The sequence below is a fragment of the Podarcis liolepis genome (genome assembly GCF_965112155.1).
Source record: "Podarcis liolepis genome assembly, chromosome: 6".
NCBI lineage: Eukaryota > Metazoa > Chordata > Lepidosauria > Squamata > Lacertidae > Podarcis > Podarcis liolepis.
In genome coordinates this window covers 47,266,904-47,289,142 of record NC_139559.1, presented here as the reverse complement: position 1 = coordinate 47,289,142, position 22,239 = coordinate 47,266,904, and the positions used below count along the sequence as shown (strand labels likewise).

General features: G+C 44.4%; 2 protein-coding genes across 3 annotated transcripts; one reads left to right on the top strand and one right to left on the bottom strand.

Moving 5' to 3' along the window:
- The first annotated feature begins 2,789 nt into the window (after positions 1-2,789).
- On the top strand, positions 2,790-14,379 carry LOC310709572 (armadillo repeat-containing protein 12-like). The gene is made up of 6 exons (XM_083509414.1): positions 2,790-2,996; positions 4,507-4,664; positions 6,126-6,260; positions 10,310-10,483; positions 11,499-11,570; positions 13,586-14,379. The coding sequence occupies exons 1-6, from the start codon at positions 2,855-2,857 to the stop codon at positions 14,225-14,227; spliced, it is 1,323 nt and encodes a 440-aa protein (XP_083365540.1). The 5' UTR covers positions 2,790-2,854; the 3' UTR covers positions 14,228-14,379.
- A 1,570-nt stretch (positions 14,380-15,949) lies between these two features.
- Positions 15,950-22,203, bottom strand: CLPS (colipase). 2 transcript variants are annotated; one of them, XM_083509429.1, is made up of 4 exons: positions 21,718-22,203; positions 17,969-18,091; positions 16,830-16,952; positions 15,950-16,204 (listed from the first exon to the last, which is right to left on the bottom strand). In XM_083509429.1, the coding sequence occupies exons 2-4, from the start codon at positions 18,050-18,052 to the stop codon at positions 16,058-16,060; spliced, it is 354 nt and encodes a 117-aa protein (XP_083365555.1). In that variant the 5' UTR covers positions 18,053-18,091; positions 21,718-22,203; the 3' UTR covers positions 15,950-16,057. The 2 variants fall into 2 exon arrangements, with proteins under 2 accessions (XP_083365555.1, XP_083365554.1); XM_083509428.1 differs by lacking the exon at positions 21,718-22,203 and adding an exon at positions 19,076-19,160.
- Positions 22,204-22,239: the final 36 nt, after the last annotated feature.

Sequence of the window (22,239 nt, the reverse complement as noted above, 5' to 3'; positions counted from 1 at the left end):
TTGAAAACAGATGTAGGCAGTTCTGGCAATCGGGGGTGTATCTACACCTGCCCAAGGATGCTGAGGGCATATGCCAGGATCAGAATCACTGCTTCCTTCTCCATTCACCTGGGGCATGTACAGGGAGGAAAAGGTGTGGATGACCTAATCAAGGGGAAAGTTTTCAAACATTTATCAAACAACCACACCCACCCTTGTGGACAGCAGGATCTAATCAATCTGGATTGACAGCAGCATGATGAGGACAAGCATGAACTATTCCAGAATGAGAAAAGCTACTTTTTGTGCTGAACATAAGAAAGAGAGCAAATCATTCTATTTTATTTTGGCAGATTGTGTTACCCCATATATTCCCACTTGACTGCTTCAATATGCAGAACTGACTATGTTACAGGTGCCACATAATATTCATCCCACACTTCTCAGAAATCATTTTTTTTGGGGGGGGGCATAACCTAAACTTTGGAACTCACTGCCTATTGACATCAGGCAGACACCTTTGCTGTCTTATTTAAGCACCTGCTTAAAACAATGTCGTTTAGGCAAGCATATCAAGACATGTTAAAGTTACATGTGTTTTATCACTTTTTAGCAACCGTTGATTTTAATTATCTTTGAATGTTTTAAAATACTCATATTTTAATCGAGAACTTGAAGGTTTTATTTTATATTCTCTTAAACCGCTAGGAGGTTTTCTGGCAATCAAGAGGTATAGACCTTTTGTTAAATGAATAAACCAATCTCCTCTTTTATTCCATTCTGTTCTAAGTTCTGTGTTTCCGTTCTCATAGAAGGAGACTCTCCACCACCACCTGCCCCGCTGACGTGGTCTTGGGGTTCTTGCTTTCTACTTCCTTTTGAGCTTTGAGGTTCAGAGCTTGCCAACCAGAGGGGCAACTCGTGAAATAAACAGCGGATCTAAAATAACAAAAAGGAAGTGGTTTTAACGTGTGTGCAGTAATTTCTCATCCTTTCCTGCCCATTGCCAGTAGCAGATGTGAGGTTAGATGGGCAGTTGCTCTGCTCCAATTGACTTGATGGCATAGTTTTACAAAGTCAGAGAGGTAGAAGAAAAGCTACAGGGATGGTTATTTGAGGTGGAAAGGGAACAAAAGAAGATCTTGTGAGTGGGAGGCTACAGCCTTTGCTACAGCCTGCTGAAGAGGCAGTAGGTGGAGAGTTGCCATATCAGTGTGGGGTTTCTCTTAGGAACACAAGTCCTGAATGCATTTGCAGCTGATCCTTGTATGTACCAAGGTTTCAAGCCATGCTAGTCCACTGTACATCTACAGAGCTGTGAAGAATGGCCCTAAATCCAGTGCAGACTGCACAACCCCTGCGCACTTGGCTTCCCACAGTGAATGCAAGGGGAATGCTGCAGCCTCCAGCAAAACAAAAGTAACACTCACTGTGCAGAGAAATGTCTAGAGAATACTTGAATAAAGAAGAAAGGAAGCAAGACGAGCTTGGAACCTGAGTAACATTCTTCACCCACAACATCTCCTTTCTGACTCACCAGGATACAGCATATAGAAGTGTTACATTCTTCAGTCTGGTCTCTGGGGAGCCCCGGGCCATCTCAAGGGTTTTGCTGCCCTCTTCTGGGGCCTGCCAGTGGTTCTTCAAGGAGCAAGGCTGATGCCTCCTTCCACCTCCAAGATCCCTGACCCAAGCACTCCCTATGCCTGTAAAACTGCTTCCAAGCAATAGGCTGGCTGTGAGTCCTAGGTTGCAGAGGATAGTCCGCTGTTTGTTGAGGTCAAGTCTGGTTTACAGATCAGGAACCATGAGAAGGGAAAGCAGAGGCCTTGAAGTTGCCCACTGAGGTGACTGAGCAAGCCCACAGCTCACCTAGTCACGGTCTTGGTGAGGTGCACTCTATTTTTATTTAAATAATATTAATTCTTTCTAAATTTGTAAATCTGGACCATCTCTTTGTCCTTTTTGAGGAGAGGCATTTCTTCTCTCGCTGGCAATATGTAAGTGGCCACCCGACTGAGTAAGTTTGTTCTGCACAAACGTATTTTTGATGCAGTGCATATTTTATTTCTGGGAAAGCATGGCAAGTTCATGCATATTCTCTAGCATGTGGCCTCCAGAAAGTTGCATATGAGGAAATGTGGCCCCCAGGCTGACTTCTGCTCTAGGTAGTTGTTAGAAGGAGATAGATTGATGAACCCAAGGAGGACCGACGAAACAGATGTGCCCTTTCCAGGCTTCTCTGTTGCCTTTTCAGAGTATAAAAAGGGGTGTTTTTTCTTCTTAAATTAGGACCCATATTGCCTGGAACCAAGTCAATGTGTTTGTCTCTGTAGCTCACTATTATCTATTCTGACTAGCAGTTGTCCTCCAGGGTCTCAAGCAGAAGTCTTTGACTTGCCACCTCAGGGATGGGGAACCTGTGGCCCTCCAGATGTGGTTGGATTCCAGCTCCCATCAGCTCTAGCAAACATGGCCAATGGTTAGGGATGATGGGAGTTGTAATCCAATAACAGCTGAAAGGCACCAAGTTCTTTGTAGTAGCTGATTCTTCTAAGATGAAATACTAGGGATTAAATTGGGGAATTTTGGCACGCAAAGCACTTGCTCTTCCACAGAACTATACTCCCTTCCTGTATTTTACTGTTTGAGATTACATTGAGAAGTAGTCTGTCAACTTCTCACATTGTTTTGATAACATCAGCAAGCGGGGATGGAGGACTCAGAAGTCTTACCTCTCATATCCTGTGATGATGATGTGCCACAGTTGTTATGGTGGACTCAGGTGACATCACAAACCATGTAATGAGCAGTCAAGTTGTGTTGTGTTGGTGGGTTGCTGGTGGCCAGAATTCCCTAGTAAGCTCAAGGCAGGATGAAGAAATACTACGATCTGGTAACTAAAAAAAATGTGTTAACTGCAGCTACAGGAGCTACAGCCATCTATCTGGTGTCCAAGACTCTCCTATCAATGTTCAGAAGTCCCCCCTACAACCCGGATCAAATGAATTTTGCCAGTGAGTCATATGGGATATAGGGAGATGATGACGCATTCTCACGCCACATGTTTGTTGTTGTTGTTTGCTGTTGTTCCAGAAGGGTCATGGCCATATAGCACTCCATCCATCCATCCATCCATCCATCCATCCATCCATCCAGCACATTCATTCTGTTTATGAGATAGCTGATAAAACAAATTATCTATTTGCCATGCAGATAAAAAAAAGAAGAGAATAAAACATAATGATAAAACCATACTAAAATAAAACAGCAATAAGTTTAAGAGAGATCCAGGTGGAATCTACACACACATTAAAAAAAAGCTGTGAAAATGCTTTTTTTAAAAAGGTTTTGAACAATAAATTGAATTTGGCATAGCTTACTGTTGCCATCTAGTGTCACAATTGTATATTGCACTTCACAACACATTTAAAATGTTTTATTTGCAGCTGTATAGCTGAGTCCCCAGTGTAAAAAAAAAAAAAGGATTCAGCACAGTAAAATACGATATACAACACCTAACTAACACAAACATCACATATCTACATTAGAACCATCAATTGGATAGCTGAGGTTTAAAACTAAATCTTATAAGCCCAGGTCTGGGAGAGGAAAATGTTAACCAGACACCAAAGAGACAGCCATGTGGGCACCAGCCATGCTTCCCTAGGGAGAACATATCCTAGGCCCCAGGGAGAGCATTCTAGTGTCTGGGGACACTACCACTAGTGGCCACCCTCCAAGCTTCAGATTGAAAGGGCACACAGAGAAACCTTAGGGTTTGGGTTTGGGCAGGTAAATACAGACAGTACTGAAGTCCCAACTAGTCCAGGAACTAATCATACATTTCCTTCATCATTGACTCTTCACTCCAGTTGTTGTGTGGTTAATGATGGCACATTTTTGTCTTTCTGTAACTCTGTTTCCTGACAGGTAATCATGTTAGTGTGCTGAAGAAGGGGGTAGAAGAAAAAAAAATGTGGCCCCTCAAACTAATAAGCCTACCATGGCATAGGTTTCAATAGTGCACTGCAGTCCACTACTTCAGATTCATGAAGTGTTTCCCCAAAGTGACACTGGCACTGGCACCCATACACATCTAGGTTTCTTCAGAACAGCTGCTTGAGGCATCACACATGAGCTTTGTGAATCAGCCTGCTCTATGCAGATTGCAGGAGGGACTGGTGGTATCAGCACAGGGAACCCCCATGCCAACTGGATAATCCAATGCCCCTTGAGATGTTGCTGGACTCCCAACTCCTAGCAACTCCAGCCAGAATGGCTAATGGTTGGGGATGATGATGGTGGTGGTGATTTATCAATTTTTTATAATAATGGTTGGGGATGATGGAGTTTGCAGTCTCGACATCTGGAGGGCCACAGGTTCCCCAGCCATGCTTTATGAGGTATTGAAATGTCCACAGAAGCTTCCTGTCACTTCTGTTGCACTGATGCAGAAATGCAGGAAGTTCTGGATCAAAAATGTCCGTAAGTTGTCCTAATTCACCTCTGGATTATTGCTTCTAGATCTAGCCGTTGAGTATTATCCAGCTCCATCTGCAAGAGCAAATGTTCCTGGAGAGCTCAGGAGACTCCTGCTGTCTCTCAGCCCAAACCTAGATGACAACTCCAAGAGGACAACACTTCATACCATCACTCAGTGTATCTATCTGAAGGAATCAGAGGTGAAAGTCAAAACTTGCAGGGCACAGATGCAACATGCAATATCAAGCCTGATTAGTGCAGTTGGCTCCTGTTCAGCATTACCATATTCCTCTAGTGATCAGTGTGGCTTCGTCCCCAGTATCTTTCAAGCCAAACATTCTCACTGGTGTGGATTTAAGGTGCCGCCTTGCACTGAGAAAAACTAGGCAGGAGTTTCAGCAGAAGCTGAAAGCTGCATACAAGACACAGATTGTGAAGGCTGGGAATGTATAGCTGAACTGGCCCTACTTGAGAGTATCAGTCTCTGGTTGGGGAGGTATTTTAGAGTTAATCCCCCCGACTGTTTGATGCTTGCTCTGCTATGGAAATCCTATTTGGTCCAGCATGGCTTTGTAGATTCAGAAAGCCTGCAGGTAGGCTGACAGGGCTCCCCATTTGGCGAGGTCCCACCCCTAATATTAGTTAATATGTATTTTGTGGTTTTTGTTTGTTTTTTAAAAATCAACAGCAAGGTAGCTTGAGCCTTGCAAGAGCAAATGCAGCTTCCCCATTGTGGACTATGGAACACTACTGAGCCCACTATGCCTATGGAACCCTTGGCCAGCAAGAGGAGCTCTGTGCATGTGTGGAGCTCAAACTGGGCAACTGATTGGGTGCATTTTAAAAAGCAACAACAACACCCTGTTTCTGCTTCAGTGCACCTTAAGTGCATTATTTTTAATGAATCAAAACTGGATGAGATTCTCCAAAACATAATGCTGGCCCCAAAAGGCACATTGTCACCTTAATACATATTTAACTCCGGGTACATAGGGAATAGCTACCCATAGCAAAATAGGAATATTCCTGGGACCAATGGGAAACCAGAGTATAACTTCTGAGCACATAAGAGTCCTTTGCAGTGACCACTTGTTCCTTCTACCTTTCTCTAGGAAAGTCACATGCTAAGCACCAGTGTGCATATTATAGCTCCAATGACACTCCAGGAGTAGATAATAGCAACTGAGGGGGGAGCACTTAACCCTTTTCTTCCCCTGCCACTGACCTGCTTCAAATTGCCCTCCCCACTGGCATTTCTCCATGTCTAGTTTCAAATTTATGCTTGCCAATGCATTGGTGTTGCTAGTCAGAGGTATCTGACCATGATTAAATTCCGTGTCCCAGTGGAATAGCTGTTCTTTCCATTCTGAATCTTAAAAGAGCATAGGCTGCTTCAGAAAGTGGGCTGGGCTGGTAAACACTTGGGTTAAGCCATAAGTGCCACAAAATCTGAAATCCCATTGTGAAATCTAGCCCTGGGTTAAGTGCTGATGAGAATTCATCACATCTCTTGCCAGTTACACCACCACCTAGACTGAACTGTCAGGTTCAGCATCTTGGCAACAAGGTGTTGTGTGAACATGAAATGCGCGGAGCACTCTAATTCAGGTGGCCTCAATTCAGGCATATTCCCATCTGATAATCTGCTTCTTGCTTTCTAGGCAAATGCTTGCACCAATGATGACATTAGATTGGTGGCATTATTCCTGGATGACGGAGACAAAGCCGTCAAAACAGAGGCACTACATGCCCTCAAAGCTTTCACTGTCGTCTGGAGGTTCAAAATCAAAATCCAGGTAACCACTTAGGGAAACTGTGCTAAAAAAACCTCTAGTGCATCTGAAGTTCTTACCCTAGATCATTTCTAGAAGGCGTCATCTATTAACATTGCAGGAAAACAGCTTTTAAGGTTTTCTCAACTGTTGTGCCCTCCATATGCCTTTCTTCCTCAGCATACTTTTAATATTAATTTGGTCTGTTTCATTTCTGCTGCTGATTTTATGTTGATTGTTCATATGTTTTGCCTATTTTTATTTTACTGTTTTAAAATTATTTTTGTAAGCTGCCTTTCAGATTTTTAATAATAATAATTTTTATTTATACCCCACCCTCCCCAGCCAAGGCCGGGCTCAGGGCGGCTAACAAGCAATAATAAAAACAAGTTGAATGATTACAACTTAAAAACAAAATTAAAACACAACATTAAAATATTGAAACATTAAAATATTAAAATGTAGCCTCATCACAGGAGGAGAAAGGAAAAGAAAAAAGAAAGAGAGGGAGGGAATCAAATTTTAAGGGAAACACCTATAAGAAATAAAATAAGCAAAGACTGGGAGCAAGAAGGTTCAGTGCCCTGCCTCTCTGTAAGGCAGAAACATAAGAATATAAGAATAGTCCTGCTGGCTCAGGAAACGGACCCATCTGGTCCAGCATCAATCAATCAATCAAAATGTTTATTCGGCTTTACGCCCATCATAAAGCACAACACACAAAACAAAACAAATAAAACAGTGGTCTCGTACAAGCCACAAGTAATATAACACAATTCACAGCTCACAAGGACAAATATTGGCAATTCAAAAGAAAAATTTAAGATTAAGATTAAAAATTTAGACACTACACTAAAATCAATATCTGATGTCATTATCAAAAATTCTTATAACTATCAATAATCAGCTAACATTCCATTCCGTCTCTTGTACGAGAGGACGGCTGTTAGGAATTTAGCAACCTGTAGGGTAATATAAGGATCCACATCTTGAAGAACCCAGGCAAGCTGTAGGTCTACTGGTTTGTCAGCCATAGGCTGGATTATGGAGTTTAGTATACTAGCACGAGCTGAACTGTACATAGGGCAGATAAACATAACATGATGTAGAGATTCAGATGTTTTCATTTCACAAGCACACATTGAAGGGACTTGGCCCTTAGTGAATCTATGTCTCAGCATGTTTGTTGGAAAAACATTGAACCTAGCTCTAATGAAGGCATATCGGTGAGATGCGGCCTTAAGCGATGTTAAGTAGGACGGAGCACGGTAGATAGGGGTTATGCCGAGATTTAACGGCGATCAGGCTCCACCACCAGCTAAGAAATTTTGGTATAGCATCCTGTTCTTATAGTGGCCGATCAGATGCCTGTGGCAAACCCTCAAGCAGGAACTGAGCACAAGAACTCGCCCCCTTTTTTGGTTTCCAGCAACTGGTATTCATCAGTATTACTGCCTCCCAACGTGGAGGCAGTGCCTAGCTCTGACGGCTACTAGCCATTGAGATAACCTTATCCTCTGCAGATTTGTCCAGTCCTCTTCCAAAGGCAATTAAGTGGGTGGCTGCCACTTCCTCCAATGGCAAAATAGCTTTGCCTTTGCATGGAAGGGACTTACTGTATATATTAGGATAACGGCACAGGGAAAGGGTTAAACCCTCCACCCCCAGCACTGCAGCCCCAGTCAAAATCTTAACACCCTCCACAGCTGCTTTTTACATAAAAAAAGAGGGTTCCTGTTCAAACTCTCCCTTATCATGTTTCATTTGAAGTTGCCTGCAGGAAGTACATGAAATTAGTCAATTCCGCCTCAGCCCCCAATGGGAGAAAGACCATAGCTCAGCAGCAGAGCAGCCGCCTTGCAGGCAGAAGGTCCCAGGTTCAATCCCGGGGGACCCAAAGTCAGACTGGAAGACACTCCCTGTCTGAAACACTGGAGAGCTGTTGCCTAATCAGTGTAGACAGTATTAAGCTAGATGGGCCAGTGGGTCTGACTCAGTATAAAGCAGCTTTCCTGTATTCCCTATCGGTGGTGGACTTTGGGCTTTACAATCTCAGTGGGGCCTTGTGCAACACCAAAATTTGGCACCCACCCATTGTTCATCATTGTTGCAGCGCCTCCTGCAGGCGAACTGGTTGTGCTCCCCTAATCCGCCTCTGTCCCTATGTTTGCATGGAACTTTGGATTGTAGCAGCTGACATGATGTTAGGCTGCACAAACAACTGTGCTCTCTTTCTGCTTCCGTGAACCCAATGATTGGCTGGTATGCAATTTAGTTTTTACTCAGAATAAACCTGTTGAAATGAACGGACTTTGTCATGCTCAAATTAGTGAGTAAAACTTAGCTGAATCCCACCCATGATTTTTAGTGAATCAAAACTGGATTAGTCTCACCAATGTTTGGCATCTTGAGCCCCAGCGGAGCACTGTTTTTGTCCCGTGCATGTCAGAGCTACGAGGGCACTTAAAAAAGAGCAATTCCAACCATCACCACCAGAGGACACCTTAGCCACTGAACATAAGACACTGCTTTGTGTTTTGTCCTTGTTTTCATTCACATTTTAAAATTTTGTTTTGAATGGGCAGAGTCCTTGCAACGGGCTGAGGTTGTTCTCAGCTGCAGCCAGAATAGAAACCTGAATTCTGGGCCAGGGGAAGCCAAAGGCTTTGTTCAAAACAAATTATAGGGATTTGGAGCATTTTGATTTCCTTTACGTAATCCGTTCTGCCTTGAGTGTTTAATTTCTTGCAGAATGTGAAACATTTCGCAAGGACTAGGCTGGCAGAGCGTGAGGAAGGAAGGGAATGAAAGCGGGTGGAGTGAAACATTAACCGTGGTAGACCATAATGACTGGAAACTAAAGTTGCAATGCTAGACGCACTAACTTGGGAGTAAGCCCCCTAAATGCAGTGGACCTTACTTCCAGGTAGACATACATAGGTTGCTTGGGACCTGGTAATCCCCACTCAGCCGGGAAGCTCACTGGGTGACCTTGGGCCAGACCCTATCTCTCAGCTTCACCAACCTCGCAGGGCTGTTGTGAGGATAAACTGAAAGGGGAGAACCTATGGCTCCTCAGAGGAAAGGGGGAATAGAAATGTACTCAAAATAAAACAAAAGTAAATAAATGCATAAAAATACATCATTAATTTTATTTAGTTCAATCCCCCCCCAAGACTCACAAAGCATCTCTGCCACTACCTACAACATTTGTACCAAAATGTGCCTGATAATCAAGAAGTGAGGAGCTCTTGAGGCTCACATCTCCCAGAAGGCAACACCCCTTGACCTCGAATACTAAAAATATAGGACGAGCTGTGATGACCGATGATTCAGTTGGTTAGAGCATGATGCTGATAATGCCAAGGTAGTAGGTTCGATCCCGGTAAGGGGTAGCTGCATATTCCTGCATTGCAGGGGGCCAGGAGAGCCAGTGTGGTGTAGTGGTTAAGAGCGGTAGTCTCGTAATCTGGGGAACCGGGTTCGCGTCTCCGCTCCTCCACATGCAGCTGCTGGGTGACCTTGGGCCAGTCACACTTCTTTGAAGTCTCTCAGCCCCACTCACCTCACAGAGTGTTTGTTGTGGGGGAGGGAGAGGAGAATGTTAGCCACTTTGAGACTCCTTACAGGGAGTGAAAGGCGGGATATCAAATCCAAACTCTTCTTCTTCCTCTTCTTCTTCCAACTATGATTCTACGATAATCATACCCAAAGCAAATGCATGCTTTGGGTATTCTCAGTCACTCTTTATTCTGCTCCTTCCCATGATTCTGAGCAGAAGCTGAAAAACAGGTACAGGGGGTGAGGTCTGCTCGGGATGATACCCTGATATGATATTCATCATAGCCATAAAAGGACTATTTACACTTCACCCTGGATTGCTAGTAGGCAGTGGTGCCTCTAGGAGCCCTCTCAACAGAATGAGCCGGAGGCCTGAAATGCTGCGGCAAAGACTTATCACCTTTTGAAGCCCTCGTTGCCATCTGTGGGGTGGGGGCCTAACTGCCTGCAATACTGCTGAAGGGCAGAGTGCGAGTCTTTAAAATAAAACGCTGGTCTGTTTTCTGATGCAGGAATACGTTCCCAAGATTGTTGAGCTGGTGACTGGCTCCTGGGACCCCACCCTTCAGGTTGCAGGGTTGAGGCTGCTGAACGGGTTGAATATTCCAGACAACACCCACACTCTCCTGAGAGGGATGCTGCCGAACTTCCTGGAAATCCTTCTCATGGCAAACACAATGGCCAAGGTACAAAAAATCACAGGCAGGTACCTTCTCTTCCTCCTCAGGTACAGCGTTAGCCTGGAGCTGGGAAGTAGTACAACTTCATGCTCTAGTAGTTCCTAGAAGGAAACACTGATGACTAATATTTCACCTTTTTGCTAAATGAATCTTTTATTTATTACATGTGGGGTTCTGCAACAAAATGTTGCAGCCTAGAGTGCTCCTGCTTGGCGTTCCAGTCACTACATTCCATTTCAGTCTCCCTGCACTCTGGTTCCCCTCACCCACAGGCAGTCTGTTTGTTCTATTGAGTATGTTCAGTCCCCACTGGGAGTTTTGTGGGCCCCTCCCCTCAGGATGTTTTTCTGTGTATTATTTTTGTATTTCTGCAAACTATGGGGACTTCTGCCACACACACCCAAGACTGCTGATACCTCCCTCTTGTTCCTGAATGGTTCTTTATTGGCCACATACTGGTAATTGATGGCACTCACAGCCTGAACATCAGAAGTAGAGTGAGAAACAGGATCTATACCCTGACCTTTGATCAAATTATCAGTGTGGCTTTGGAGAGCAGTTGCCAGCTCAAGTAGAAAGCACTGGACAAACCAGTGGTTTGGTTCAGTCTATAAGGTAACTTTGCACATTCATATTTTTGTCTGAAATATTTCAGTATGCTCTCTCTAGGGTTTGTGTTACCCGAGTCCTCCAGTAAGTCCAGGCTACCTGATCATCCAAGGAGGGAAAGATCAATCTATTCTCAACTCTGAACTTACAGCCTCAATTTTTATTCTTGCTCAGAAACCCAAATCTGTTGAAGAACATGATGTAGCCTGGAAGGTTGCTCCCTGTAGCTGAAAGGAGCAAATGTCATCTTCCTTGCTCAGCGTGGCTCAACTCTTTGCTGCAGTTTGCCCCCAGCCCCACTGCCCAACTAGAAAGCATTAATATTTTTTATTATAATTACTACTTTGCTTGCAAAGGGGGTCTAGTACCCACCAGTGTCCACACACCCTGACATTCTCACTTGTTTGTTCAGGTGCAGGTTCTCAAGCTTCTTAGCACGCTGGCCCAGAAAGAAGACCTGCTGTACGACATCATGAATTGTCGGGTAAGGACTGCCCTTGTGCCTGCCAACATGAGAAAGTTTTGTATTGGGGTGGGGGATAAAGAATATCAGAAGGACAGAGGTTGGGAAAGGTCAGTGTTTTTTTCTAGAAAAAGAGGCACCGGAATGCACCATGAACACCTCTTTTGTTCTCTTAGAATGGTAATGGTGCCCACCTGAGAGGCACCAGAACTAAGATCTGGAGAGTTCTGGCTGAAAAAAGCCCTGGGCTAGCTGCTCTAGTTATAAGAATTTATCCAGACATAGGCATGAGAATACATGTTGCCCAGGGACTGCAACTAGGGAATCAATGCTGGCTCAGTTGAAGCCACTTTGCATTCCAATGTACAAGAGTCAGCATCTGAATAGGAGCCAGAATCACATCCTTTGAAGGCGAACACCCTAGCCCACCCAATTTCTGCTCTGCCTGGAAGCAGCCACACCCTTTCATTGTTGCATATTGATATTAGAAATGTCAATCTTCTAAGAGGCATTAGGTAATTCATTTTCTCAGAACAGGATTATTTGCTCCTTGTACAATGGGAGTCTTTATGGCCACCAGACCTTTTGCATGCTCCAAACAATCTGGCTGCCGTACGAGACCCCTTTGACATTATTCATTATTCATTATTCAGTTTATCCAGGGACTCTGGTGTGTGCTGAGCATGCACATACACAAATTCCCATGGTGGAGAAATAGGCCACATCTTCTTCTTTTAAATCCTTAGCCTCTCATAGGGAGAGTTAGCTGAGAGGTTTAAGAAGTGCTGGAAAGCTGAAAGCATGGCTCCTCTGGCCTAAGTAGGAAACAGGACATGGCAGGAGTTCCTGGAAGCTCCGGCTAGGCTCATTTAGCCTGCCCAGGTGACTGAAGGATGCAGCCTCAGCACACAGCAGATGGCAGCTCTGTCAGCAGAGTGGTCTCTTATGCATTAACCAAAAGGAGGAAACGTATCACCAATGAAAGAGAACAAGATAACAGGTTTTGCATAAATTTGGCAAATACTAATGTATATGTATAGGTGCAAATTTTAAAATGGTTACAGTCATTTAAATGGAAACACAATACATGTCACCATAGCGGGGAAGACTGAACTTGGTGACCTGTGCTCATGCTCAGTCTGTGGTCCATGTGCTAACAATTCAAGGGAACTTCCTGCTCTCCCATTGGACGGTTTTTTGTCTTTAAACGAGACTTGGATTGGATAGCCCTTTAACCAGAGGCTTGTCCTCTGTAGAGTAGAACATATGATCACGCATCCCCTAAATTAGGGTCCAACTCTGGAGCAGAAACCCAGGAGGTCTTGGAACCAAGTTCAGGCTTTTAGTCTGGTGGCTCACTCTTTTACCATCACTCACACCTGCCCCCACTGGCACGAAAGTTTCTCTGTTGCCACAGGAGTGTAGGCAGCTGCACCATGCTCAGGACTCTGTGTTCTGGTGCATGTACAAATATCAGAACCTCTTGGTGGACAAAGGAAATAATGGCATCCTGCTGGTTGCAGCTGCTCCATTTCCTACACGCCCCCAGTGACAGAGGTTGAGAGTGAGGGTTACTATTGTCATTAACTACTTATTCACAGATCCACATGCATGGATCAGGGCCCTGTATACCATCCACCCCCATCGTTCAGCCTGGACACTGAGGTCCAGCACTAAGAGCCTTCTGGAGGTTCGCTCACGGCGAGATGTGAGGTTGCAGGGAACCAGGCAGAGGGCCTTCTCAGCGGTGGTGCCCACCCTGTGAAATGCCCTCCCATCAGATGTCGAGGAAATAAACAACTATCTGACTTTTAGAAGACATCTGAAGGCAGCCCTGTATTGGGAAGTTTATAATGTTTTACATTTTATTATGTTTTTATATGTGCTGGAAGCTGCCCAGAGTGGCTGCGTAGCACAGCCAGATGGGCGGGGTGTAAATAATAAAATTATTATTATCATCATCATGGGGATGAGGAGGAATGAGGGGAAGGAAGATGAGACATTGACTAAAGCCACTTGTGGTGTTTCTCCCCAAGACACCCGCCGAGTTCCTGAGCCTCTTCCAACCATCCCTGCCAGGGAACCTGCTCTATGAGATGTTAGTCTTTGTGGAGCGCCTCAGCGAAGGGCGCCTGTCCCCGCAGTACCAGTCGATGCAGTGGCAGTACAGCGACAACTCCCTTCACGAAACCATCTTTGGCAACAACTCCCGCCTCTCCGACCGCCTGCTTGCTCTCATCATCCACCCAGAGGAGGAGGTGCAGGCTCAGGCCTGCAAGGTCATCCTCAGCCTCCGGCTCAACAGGGAAGAGAGCAAGGTGGTCAGTGCCCTCCCCTTTGGGGCCAACATCAGTGTCCACCCCCTGGAATCAACAAGGATTAGCCAAGTCTCCAACCCCTCTGACCTGAGCAGCCACACTCTCGGTCCTAACAACGTCTCCTCTGAGCCCACCGGCACCAACATCTCCTTTGACAGCACCCATGACAACAGCGGGCGTAGCTTCCACACCCTCCAAGGCACTGATGAGACTGGACACAGCTTCTATCCCCTTCCAAGAGCTGACCACAGCTTCTACCCCCTTGAGACCGTCAGCAGCCACATTATTCAGGACCAAAGAGTCAACAGCTTCAATATTCCTCCAGTTTGCTATCCGGGTGAGAGTGACAACAGTGTTTAAAGGGCCCATTTCTAGACGAAAGAGCGAATGATAAAAGAGTTGGAGAAGAGATGACATCACCATTTGTCTCTCCCTATGTAAGGAAAAGGTCTGGGCATGTAAGCATTCAGGATCCTACCTTCTACCTAACAAAGCTTCTATGTGCATTAGAATCTGGAGTGTGTACTGATCATTTGCTCATTACCATCAGTGTATGGTCTGCTGAACTTTGCTGCTCCAGTTCAAGGTTCAGAGTGCTCAGAAAACCAGGTCCATCCAAATGTCTACCAGCCTGCACTCATGGTGGTCTCTGAAGGGGTGTCTCTAGAGTTCGGTTAGAAACATTAAGACCGTGCCAAAATAATTGGGAAAGTTGCATGGAGAGAAAGGTCTGGTGTGTTACTGAGAAACCAGTAGTTGGTCAGTAGCTTTTATTGTTTATAACCAATGGTCATCACAATACAGTATGAGCACAAACCACACAACTGCACAACGAAAGACATTGCATGCACCAGACCGGAACAAATCTACAATGTTCAAAATTTAGCAATGTTCCTTCTGGTCAGCATCTCTGGGTTTTGGCACTTGCACTATCCAGAAAGTTTGCCCTTATCTTTCTTGCCACTAATGCAAACTGTGCAGCCTATAGCACTTATCAACCTCTGCCAACAACCATTTAATTTTCAAATCATCTGGTTGACCTTCTAAGGCGATCTGAAAAGGGGAGATAAAGTTAGCTCTGGGTCAATCATACAATATCTGAAAAACAACTTTGGGTTATGTGTTCTTCTGGCTGCAATGATATTTCCCCCCAGTACAAAAACATGGATTTGTGTATACAAGCCTTTACAGAGGGAAGACCCAATTCAGTCCTTAGTAGTGCTCCAGGTGTACTGTGTGACAGTGCCAACATCACATGCAGGAATTTATTTTGAAATACATCAAGTTCCTCCCTACAATGGTGACCCCAGATAGGTGCACCACATAAAAGGTGAGACACAATCTTGGCCACAAAAATCTTTAATGTTGGTTCAGCTAAATGATGGCCCTCTGTGTAATACAATTTCTTTATAGGCCCCAATAAGCTTGTAGCTGAAAGTGTTGTTGCTCCTAAATCGGTGTGGTTCATGTTCTAAATCGGACACACTAGTAGATTGTGGCCTGGTACGAGGTTGGTTGCAACAGGAGCATTACCACCATGCAAGTATATGGTAAAAGATTAAGAAATGGGCCCTCAAATGCATATTTGGGTTAAAAGTGGGTACATGGTCTAGACCAAAGAATGCAATCTAAAGGGTATACTAAGTAATAAAATTATTTTCAACGAAATGGTGTGGTTCATGTGAATGGACAAAAGAGGTTTGAGAGTATGGGTATGAATATGCTGTGCTGAACTGATGTATATATGGATGTTTTGAGAAAGCATGTCTGATCTGTGTTAGATAAGGGCTTTTAGCAGGTTGGATGAGGAGTATATTTGGAAGTATTTTCCATTTAAACAAATTGTGGTGGTGTGTGGATTAGTTTAGAAACTTGTGAGATATGTGCAGACACTGGAATTATTTTGGACAATGATAACTGCTGCATGGATGTGTGAAGGAGAACAGGAGTGTGTGTTCATATTGTAAATGTTGGTTTCTGCTCTCTGAGTCCTATGCACCTGCTCACTACGTTCCTTCACTCTGCCGACGAGTTCCTTATGCAGAGTGCTGTGCCCATGTGTCAGCTGCTTTCTTCCACTGAGACATCAGAAAGGATCATGTGGCCAATTAAGCTGCAACATATGTACAGAGGTAGGAATTACATTGAGGAATAATAATCACAGAGGAGAATAGGAGAGCAAGTGCATCTTTAATGTTTTTCCTCAACTTTTAATTTTCTTGCTGGGTCCTCACAAATGCCATAGTCAGTGTTGGTGATAGTCCCGATAATTGTCCTGTCAGCCTCACAGCTTAATCCATTTTCACAGGGACACCTGTAGTATATCCCAGTAAGGTGCTGCAAGAGATACAAAGATGTAGATCAGAATTCACAACTTGACTAGAGGAAAAGCTACGTATACAATGTCTTCTCCATTCTGCTAAGCTGACTAGGCTTGGACATCATCCTGCACTCCTCACTTTTCACTGTATTTGATACCAACTTCAGAATATTTGCCACATATATGAGGCTGCTTTAAAGTGAGTGATGGGTTCTTCCAGAAGACTTTTTTTTAAAAAAATCTAATTCAATTCTGCTTCTTCTCATGTTCACTCTCTCACACAAATCTTTTCAGCTTCTCACCATCTCCAAAATTCATTACTTCATCCAATACCACTACATCCTCCTTCACTTTCCTAAGTATCTCTTAGGTTCACAGTTGTAATTACCTTCCCCAGCTCTCTTCTTTTGCCTCATCCTTCACTTAGACTCATTCCCTCTATCCTTAGTTCTGCTGCTTAGCTTAATCTTCCCAGCCCATCATTATGATCATAATACTTCTCTCTATTCGTCTCTCCGCTGGCTTCTTCTTTCTTGTCTGACATTCTTCTGAATCTCCACTGACATCTTTAAGCCACCAACAAAGAAGATGAAGGCCAGAAGAAACACCAGTCACTCCTAAGGAATAGGAAATGCCACTTACCCACCGAGAGCACTCCTGAAACTCAGCTGCTTTGTCTGCACAACGAGCCAGGCTTAGGCCACTCCCTCTGTGACAGCATCCATTTTTGCATTGGAGACTGTTGAGACATAGCTCTCCATTCTCCTATAAGGTAACCATGATTAGATAAGGTGTGAGCAACACGATAAATGTCCGTGAAGATGGACGCAGGTGGTGCTGTAGTCTAAACCACTGAGTCTCCTGGGCTTGCCAATCAGAAGGTCGGCGGTTCAAATCCCCATGACTGAGTGAGCTCCCGTTGTTCTGTCCCAGCTTCTGCCAACCTAGCACTTTGAAAGCATGCCAGTGCAAGTAGATAAATAGGTACCGCTGTGGTGAGAAGGTAAATGGCATTTCTGTGCACTCTGGCACTTGTTATGGTGTTCTGTTGTGCCAGAAGCAGTTTAGTCATGCTGGCCATATGACCCAGAAAGTTGTCTGTGGACAAACGCCGGCTCCCTTGGCCTGAAAGCAAGATGAATGCCGCAACCCCATAGGCGCCTTTAACTGGACTTAACTGTCCAGGAGTCCTTTAACTTTTCTCCTTAGCATGACGATGAAGGCCAGACCATCCATTCCCAAAGCATAGCAAAGCCAGCCAACCAAGGGAGTGATATGAAAGCTTGAAGCCAAACCCAGCTCTCACCGGTCTATATTCCTGAATAGAGGATTTCATTGAATCTTATGGACCTTATATTTAAGTAACATAAAGTTGATTCTGCAGCACTCCTGTCCTTTCCAGGCTGCCACTAGAGATACTGTGTTGTCGTCATCCCTCAACCTCACAAAAGAAACTTCCCATATAGGCAGGAAGGTACCTTGTGTGCCCTGGTTTTTATGCTGATATCCTAGAGTACCCTAATAATCAAAGTGTTTGTTTGATACTCCTATTCCTAAAGTGAACTGGGGCAACTAAAGCATTTCTGAAATGAATCCTGAAATGGATCATATGCATAAATCAAAGTGTCTGAAGAACTCCCTGTAAAAGTCTTTCCCTATTACATGACTGGGTAGCAATTTCAATACTAGAGAGAATCCCAAGAGCCAGACAACATGGCAAATCCCTCGCATCAGGGATGCTTCTGGAAAGGGTACAGCAAGAGTACCCAGTAACCTCTTACCAGATTCAAGATGAGTCCTCTTTGGCTAGAAAAGGCCTCTGCCAAGGCAAGTGTCAGCAGCAACAAAACCCAAGGGCTCTTCATTGCTTCTTAGCAGTAAGCCAAAGGTTTGATCTGGTGCACCTAGGACGAGAATCCAGAACATGGCATGTTGCAGATTTATAAAGCCTACCCTCAAAGTCACATGGGTGCCTTCTTGCAAAAGATATGAGTACATGTAATGGAAAAATGCTGTCTGGGTTAAAAATAAAGAAAAAACAAACAAGCCAGTCAAAATCACCCAAGGCCACAGGAGAGTATCATGTGCAGTCAGCCTTCATAGCTCTGTTGGTTAGAACAGAGGTTTCCAACCTTTCTGAGTCCATGGCTCCCTTGACCAACTACATTCTTTCTGCAGCACCCCTGTGGGGCTCAGGAGCCCAGTTATGTCACCCCTTGCATGCAGAATTAGCAGCCTCTCACCCTTTTTTGGAACTCCCTCCATTGCGGAATGTTCCCTCAGCCACCTCTCCTTGGGAGTCCTCTGGGCAGCTTCTGCTGCCACCCCTGGTCTCTGAGCTCTCTCCCCCTGCCTCACTCCAAAGAGAGGTGCCTCCTCACTCTGCCCCTCAGGGGCTTGGAACTTGTATCTCCCATTCCCAACAGTAAGGGCTGGTGGCTGGCTGGGCTCCCCTTCCCACTTGCTTACTTACTCCAGCAACAGCACCCCCTGCCAGAGGCATCATTCGCCTGAGGAGTTTGTAGCCATGGCTGCTGCAACAAACAGCTGTGCAAGCCTTTGGGAGGCAGAGACAAGAGAGGGCATCAGAGGAGGGAGGGAGGGAGGGAGGGAAGGAAGGAAGGAAAGAGGGCCAGGGGCCAGTGTTGCCCATGGCACTCCTGACCATCATTCAAGGCATCCCAGGGTACCATGAAACACTGGTTGAAAACCACTGGGTTAGAACATGGTGCTGATAATGCCAAGGTTGTAGGTTTGATCACTGTATTCTGCCTATTACTGCATGTTTACACTCTCATAAAGAACTGGAGCACGTGTCCAGATGTTTGGATATAGCAGATATAATCACACCAGGCATGAATCTGGCAGGGCAGGTCCTCCCTTCTTACCTTTCATGGAAGGCTTATACTGCCAGAGGAAAGGATAACTTGCCACTGGGTAAAAACAACAGAAAAGCTTATTGCTCACTGTTACTCATTTCATGGCCCTTTCGCCTTCTTGAATATCTAACAGGACTGCCAACATAAGGAACAGCAGGCAGGTGTGAAAGGCTTGCTCTTTCCCAGAGCTATTATTCAGACAGCCTGAGATATGAAATCACCTTGAGTCCAGTAACAGGTACAGCCTGCTGGAACTTTCTCAGGGCACAGGTGTGGACTTTTTGGATTACAAGGCCAGGCTCAGGTGTTCAGGGAGATGATTTTTTGAATGCTCTCAGCAGTTAAGTAAGTTTCAGTTTAGACTTCTGGTTCCCAATGTGGGGCACATGCCCCACAGAGGGGCAATTTGATTTTTAAGAGGGACAATTCGAGAATGAATTATTAACAGTGAATGGCCTTTTAGGCTTCCTCCACATGAATAGGAGTTCACTTTTTGAATTATATGTCATGGGGGGGGGATCAGGATTTTAAAGATGCTTAGGTGGGGCATGGTCAAAAAAGTTGGGTAACCACTGGTTTAGACATTCTAGATTATCTACTCAGGCAGCTCATGACTCTGGTATTAGTGACTTTGGTGGTATCATTCTTGCTTGTAACTCTCACAGGTTGTTGTCCATAGGGGCAATGGCCAAGTCAATGCACAAGCAGGAAAGCTTCCAGTTGTTGAACTGAACTTCCTCTTCTACCCTCCCCTGTATGCCCCTTGTACCTCACACACCCGATCTGTTTTGGGTTCCCCTCAACTCTGTAGAGCAGATTGGGGGAGGTGCAGGGGCACATGGGAGGAGGAACGGGAGAATTGGACCAGGTACATATAACATATAGTTATGAGTTTGGGTGGGATCGGGGAGATAGACTGAAACTGCAGAGTTTTGAGAAATTAAAAAAGTGCGAGACTGGCTTCATTATTATCAGATAATGGAGGCATACAATTTGGACAAGAAAATTGGCTTCCAGGTGAAAAAATCAAAATTAGAAACAGAACTGCTAGAACCCAAAACTAAGATTTTGTCAAAGATGTATAACTTGCTGTTGAAATGGAATACACAGGATGAAACGGTGAAATCTGCTATGATTAAATGGGCACAAGATGTTGGACATAACATAATGATGGCTGACTGGGAACAGTTATGGACCACAGGTATGAAATTCACGGCATGTAATACCTTAAGAGAAAATATATTATGAAAATGATATACAGGTGGTACATGACACCAGTCAAGCTTGCAAAAATCTATCATTTGCCCAATAATAAATGTTGGAAATGTAAAGAAACTGAAGGTACATTCTTTCACCTTTGGTGGACGTGCCCAAGGATTAAGGCTTTCTGGGAGATGATTTATAATGAAATGAAAAGGGTATTTAAATATACCTTCCTGAAGAAACCAGAGGCCTTTCTCCTGGGCATGGTCGGCCAAATGGTGTTAAAGAAGGACAGAACTTTCTTTATGTATGCCACAACAGCAGCAAGAATACTTATTGCAAAGTATTGGAAGACACAAGATCTACCCAGTCTGGAAGAATGGCAGATGAAGGTGATGGACTACATGGAATTGGCAGAAATGACTGGCAGAATCCGAGACCAGGGAGAAGAGTCGGTGGAAGAAGATTGGAAGAAATTTAAAGACTATTTACAGAAATATTGTAAAATTAATGAATGTTAGAATGATGTCAGAATGAAGTTAAGTGGTTTAAGCAGTAATGTTATAAAGGTGTATGTAAAAATGGATTGTTAACAGGTGAGAATCCAAAGTTATAATATATTATGTTAAAGGACTAAGATAAAAACAAAGAGGGAAAGAAATTGCTGAATTAACTAACTGAATTGGAATACAAAAAAGGAAGGTGTGAGGAGGTCAGGGAAACAAGGAAATGAATGTAAGGTATGGAAAGATTGATGTATTTTTAAGTGGTTTTTATCTTTTTTTGTATTTTGTATTTTTTTCTTTAATTTTTACTTTTGTCTTTCTTTTCTTTTTTTAATTCATGTAATTCTTTTCTTTGAAACTTTAATAAATATCATTTTTTTAAAAAAAGAGTTTGGGTGGGATCGTTCTGGATGAAACTGTGGGTCACTTCCAGGGTTGGCCGATCCATGAGGTGGGATGAGGCAATTGCCTTGGGGTGGCAGGCTCTGGAAAGATGGGAGGGGTGGCAGACCCAGCCTCCATGAAGCATGGCCTGTACTTGCTGACCTTCCCCCCTCTTCTGTGTGCTTAACCGTCTCTGCCAACAACAGGTGGCAGCTGGTGTGTAGGTGTGTGCCTGGCTGCAGGTGTGCAATGGAGGAGGGACAGGTGGGTGGGAGTGCTGTGGATGCTCAGTGGTGAGGGGGTGGCATTTTCTGTCTTGCTTCTAGCCCTTCCAAACCTTGGAATGGCATGGCATGGAATGAAGATGGAATGAAGATATGGTTTTATGGTTGCTTCACCCTGTTCCTTGCTCAACCCACAGTTGTATTATCCATGCCACTGCAAAGTTGCTGAAAACAAACTCACAAACTTCATAAAAACATTTTTTAACCGTAAGCTTCAAGCTACATTTCCCTTGAATATTCCAAAGACCTTGAAAAACGCAAAAAATGTAGCTACCTTGGAAAGTTGTCTCCATCCTTGCAGAACACCTCCTCAAATCACAGAATATGAAGTGTTGTGATTCAGGGGCAATGAATATATTTTATACAGCGAATAGAGAGCAGCTAGCATTCCTTTGCATTACAGCAGGTATGAGCACTTGGTCTCTGAGGGAGTCAGAATTATAATGGGTCAATCATGAAAATAATGAACAATTCATTGATAAAACCCTACTAAGCTTCAGTTAGTCCTGGAGGACGTGGCTGATGAAAGCCTGGGAAACCACTGTCCCCACTTGGATGCCAAAGGCATAAACAGATGTTCAAAATTGCCATTCGTCCCCGTCCTACACCCGGATCGGATTGTATCCCCGCCTCGTCCAATTTAGTGTATATTCGTGCTGCGCGCAGCTGTTGCAGCCTGCCTCCTTCCCCGTCGTTCTCCTCGCCTTCCATTCCCTTCTCTCCCCTTGGCTTTATCTGCCGGTCGCTGTCCGTGGTGCTGAAGCAGAGCGCGGAAGAGAGAACGGGCGAAGCAACA